Here is a 5,268-nt window from a genome sequence, read left to right on the forward strand (position 1 = left end):
TCGAGTTTTACCACTCAAAATTCAAATGTGCGTAACTTCTTTAAATTTATCTTTTTTGAAAAATAAGAAAATACGTGTCTCTTTATTTTTCATGTAAAATAACATATTTTAGCGACAGCTAAATCTATAACTTGAAGTTAGTCGACCTGCCTGATTTGAAATGGATTCAGTCATTATATATTATATATAATTTTTTTTCTGCTCTCCAAGATATGAGTTGGGTTTCTCCGCCTAGTGGATGTCTACTAGGTGCCAAAGCTCCTCGTAAGGGGGAAAAGGAGTCGGTGAAGTGCCATGTTTGTGCTTCCGCCCCACCGTAGCACTATAATAATAGTTGGACCAGTAAATACAAGAGCCTCGGATAACTCAAATGGTGGGTCCACTGATCCGCCAAACCCAACTATTGATGATTCTATTCCCGAAAGATTCCCCTGCGAGTTTGAAGGATGCGATAAGGCATATCGGTCACGAGGAGGGCTGAAGCTTCATATGCGGACGCACGCGTTGGAGATTCCTGTCGCACCTGAAGAATTTCCTTGTGAAATTATGGGTTGTGGGTTAAGGTTTCCAACGCGGATTGGCCTCGGACAGCATATACGCCATCGACATCCGGAGAACATGGACGAACGAGTTAACTTCAGGCGTGTGAAGGAGAGATGGACGGTGGAGGAATCCAGAATGTTTGCGAGAAGGGAGGCTGAGTTTTTGGTCAGGTGGGAGCGAGACGGAAGAGCGGGGTTCATAAATGCAGTGTTGCAAGCGGAATTTCCGCATAGGATCTTGGAGGCTATTAAAGGACGAAGAAGGTGTACGGGTCATAAAAGGATGGTGGAAGACATGAGTGAAGAGAAGGGGTATGGTGGTGATCGAAGACACTCACCATGGAAAATGATGTATGAATGATTCGCGAGCTGTATCGCATTGGGAACGATGCAGCGGTAGTTTTCAAGGATACCTCGCTTGCGAGATTGAGCCTATATCTCAACTCCATCTGTCCGGGAGCTTGGCGTCTATTGAGGGAAGTGCTTGTTCGCAATAGGCAAGAATTATCTCGAAGAGAGGATCGTCGGCGTAAATATGCAGAGACTCAGGTTATTTAGGTTAAGAATCGGAAGAGGTGCATTGATACCTTCTGGAAGGATGTACTTACACAGGCTTCCGATTCTAAACCGGATTTATATATTCATGAGGAAGAAATGTGGGGAGTCAACACAATGCCTGCATGCGTCGCGAACGATCTTCATTCCAAAGAGGGGGTTTGAGGATGTGCCTGAAAAGTACAGGCCAATCACAGTACCATCAGTGATTGTGAGGGGATTTCTTAAAATCCACGCCGAGAGATTGGCTAGGACATTTGACTTTGACGATCGACAGAGGAAATTCAGGCCTGTGGATGGCTTTAGGTATAACACCTTTTTGTTAGACATGATCCTGAGGCAGCATTATTTGCAGCATAAGCCTCTCTATATGGCTCCTGTCGATATTACCAAGGCCTTTCCCTCGGTGTCGCATCCTTCCCTTATAGAATGTATGAGATCGTTCAATGTCCCGGTCAAATTTGAGGACTATGTCGCGGGTGTTTATCGCGATGGTTACACGATTCTGCAGGGGCAGGGCTGGACTACGGTGAGGATTTACCCTAAATAGGGTGTCCGACAAGGGGATCATCTGTCAAATAACATTGACAAAAGTTTCACACAGGGTCTAATAATATGGCTTTCGTTAATAAAGAATGTTCGCAGGGCTCAGTTCAGGGCCCTGTATTGTGGAACATCGTATTTAATGTTTGCAATGTTTGCTGCTCTAAAAAGGGTAGCAAAAAGAGAATGGGAACTTGGCTTTAAGGCATTAAGAGTTATTTCTGAGGGCCTCTTCCTGACTATGATAACTTATGCAGCTTCGAGTTGAAGAAACAGGATAAATATCAGAAAAGTGATTAAAAGCTAAACAATGGCATTGTTCTCGGGAAACGTTAGACACGTTGCAGACTAGAGAGAGAGAAAATATACTGCTTTCCTTACTGGTGAAATTTAAATTGTATTGGTGAAACGAATCGGTAGCGTCTTTGAAGGGTATATAAACATCGAAATCAAAGGCTTCGCTCTCTCATTTCTATTCCATATCTTGAAAGAGTAAGCAAGAATACTTTATCATATAAATACACTATATCAGATTATATACTTAAAATACTCAGAAATTTGTTGTTCTGCAACTTAGTACCTGGTAATTTCATCAAATTTTAATAAAATATCTTACCGTGCAGTGGGCTATTAAATCAAAATAAAGGAAAAATATATAGATATATACTTCCCTCGGTCTGTTAACGAATACACGTATGTTTCAACTGGTACCCCTGGTTTGTTTGCTTTCTATATGAAGGACTTATAAATTAATAAATTATAATTTAATAATTATATAATATATATATTATATTATTATAATAATATTATATATTATATAATATAATTATATTTATATAATTATTATATTATTAATATTAATATTATATAATATTATTATTATATTATTTTTGGTTTGCTAAAGGCGTCACTTGACACATTAACAGAAGCTCCTCTCAAACCGCAACAAAGGCTTTGGGCTTTGAGAAATATTATTTTACCATCTTATCAATATCAATTGTCTATGGGAGAAACCACGTTAGGTTATCTTAGGACAATTGACAGAATAGTTCGCAATTATATTAGAACTTGGCTTCATCTTCCAGGTGATTGCCCGAATGCTTACATACACACAAGTGTAAAGGATGGTAGTTTAGGGGTGCGTGCGTGTCGTTGGGCAGCACCATTAGAAAGAGTCATTCGACTTAGAAAGTTGCTTGAGATTTTTGTCGAAAGTGGCAGAATATCTGACTCCTTCATAGGAGAACAGATATACAAAGCCGAGTATCGGCTTAGAACCTGCAATAACATCTCTCTAACATCTACGCAGGGAATGGAAGCATGGTGGGCTTCTAAACTATACAAGTCAGTCGATGGGGGATCTTTAAGAGATTCACGGAAGGTCATTGGGCAACACAATTGGGTTGCTGATGGTACTCGATTCCTCACTGGTAGAGACTTCATAAACTCTATTAAGTTGAGAATCGGTGCTATTCCGACAAGATCTCGAACTTCTCGTTGTCAGAGGAAAGAACGTATCTGTCGTGCTAGATGTAATGTTCCAGAAACCGCAAATCATGCTCTCCAACGCTGTCACCGTACCCATGATATGCGAATCCGGAGACATAATGCTCTTGTAGAGTACGTGGCAAGGAAGCTGCGTAAATCCAACTTTTCAGTTGAAATTGAACATCAATACCTAACGTCATCAGGTATTAGAAAGCCAGATATCGTAGCTATCTTAGGTAGGAAATGTTTGGTACTCGATGCTCAGGTTGTTTCCGAATAAACTGATTTACATCGAGCAGATTCTCTGAAGGTTGGGAAATATAAGAGGGATTGTAACCTGGTCGAAGTCATAAAGAGTTCTTCTAAAGTAATAGGTCTGAGTGTGGATGTATTTTCAATCACACTCAATTGGAGAGGAATTTGGAGTTTGTCATCTGCCTCCAATCTTGTAAGGTGTGGTGCCATTTGTAAAGGAGACTTGAAGGTTCTGTCCAGTAGAGTTCTCCTAGGAAGCCAGATGGCGTGGAATTTCTTCAACCGCTCAACATCGGTCCTACATCGAAGACGGAGGTGAACCGGATGACGTCTCGAGGAAGGAGCTAGCTACTGGGTTTCTCGGATGAACCTAGTATAATGTGTTACAAATTATGTATTATTAAAAGAAAAGAAAAATAGCCAAATGCCTTGTCATCTAATTAGTGACGCGCATGAATGGATTCGCAAGATTCCCGCTGTTCCTATCTACTCTCTGGCTGGTCTACTAGCTTGGGGTCTGCCCTAGTGGTGGCACACTTGCAAGGATGACCTCGCAGGACATAAGGAGTTTATATGCTTTAACTCTGAGTCAGACCAGCTCAACTGTGTTAAAAAAATTTCATTGATTTTCTGAAATGTTAAAACTTTTATGAAAATCGGTAGTTCACAACAAAACAAAAAAAACACTTTTAACTGTTTTTTGAAATTTTAAATTTTTGTTATTGTTTTTGCATTAACAAAATAATACAAAATTTTAAAAAAAATTAATAACTCAAAAACCGTTTACAATAAATTAATGAAACTTACACTGATTATACAAAATTGTTCACTCTTTTAAAAGAAAATATTTGCAAGATTGTAAATTTAAAAATTCCATATTTTTAATAACAATTATATAAACAATTTAATTATTTACGTGTTCTACCCCTCCAATTGCAATGAAACTCATAGGAAGTGTACTCAGTAGTCTCTTCTTGAAGCCCAAAAAAAAATTTTGGTATTTTCAATTTGGAATGTACATAACGAATTTTTTATTAAAAACGCGTGTCAACTCCACAGTGGAAAAAAGTTGATTGTCATGGACAATTCAGTCTAGAGGTTACAAATATTATTTGTTTTCAATAATTTTTTTTTAAATGAAAGTTTATAATATTGCGCACCGATCAGATCAAATCTGATATCTTAACTTAAAAAAATATGAATGCTACACATTTGTTAACTAATATTTTGTAAATTTTTTTCTCCGTTGTTCAGATATATTGTTAAATAAAAATTTTTTTTAAAACAGTTTTCAAAATTCTACCGCCACAGATTTGTGCGCAATTTTATAAACTTTCATTTAAAAAAAATTAATAAAAACAAATAATATTTGTAACCTCTAGACTGAATTGTCCATGACAATCAACTTTTTTCCACTGTGGAGTTGGCACGCGTTTTTAATAAAAAATTCGTTATGTACATTCCAAATTAAAAATACCAAAAATTTTTTTTTGGGGCTTCAAGAAGAGACTACTGAGTACACTTCCTATGAGTTTCATTGCAATTGGAGGGGTAGAACACGTAAATAATTGAAATTGTTTATAAAATTGTTATTAAAAATATGGAATTTTTAAATTTACAATCTTGCAAATATTTTCTTTTAAAAGAGTGAACAATTTTGTGTAATCAGTGTTAGTTTCATTAATTTATTGTAAACGGTTTTTGAGTTATTAATTTTTTTTAAAAATTTTGTATTATTTTGTTAATGCAAAAACAATAACAAAAATTTGAAATTTCAAAAAACAGTTAAAAGTGTTTTTTTTGTTTTGTTGTGAACTACCGATTTTGATAAAAGTTTTAACATTTTTGAAAATCAATGAAATTTTTTTAACACAGTTGAGCTGGT

At 36.7% G+C, this 5,268-nt stretch overlaps 1 protein-coding gene across 1 annotated transcript; it reads left to right on the plus strand.

Annotated features, from left to right (window-relative positions):
• The first annotated feature begins 294 nt into the window (after positions 1–294).
• On the plus strand, positions 295–903 carry LOC122512020 (zinc finger protein 143-like). Its single transcript, XM_043627625.1, has one exon. It carries the CDS (start codon positions 295–297, stop codon positions 901–903), a length of 609 nt encoding a protein of 202 aa, XP_043483560.1.
• The last annotated feature ends 4,365 nt before the right edge of the window (positions 904–5,268 follow it).

The sequence above is a fragment of the Leptopilina heterotoma genome, unplaced genomic scaffold, assembly GCF_015476425.1.
Source record: "Leptopilina heterotoma isolate Lh14 unplaced genomic scaffold, ASM1547642v1 Lhet_92, whole genome shotgun sequence".
NCBI lineage: Eukaryota > Metazoa > Arthropoda > Insecta > Hymenoptera > Figitidae > Leptopilina > Leptopilina heterotoma.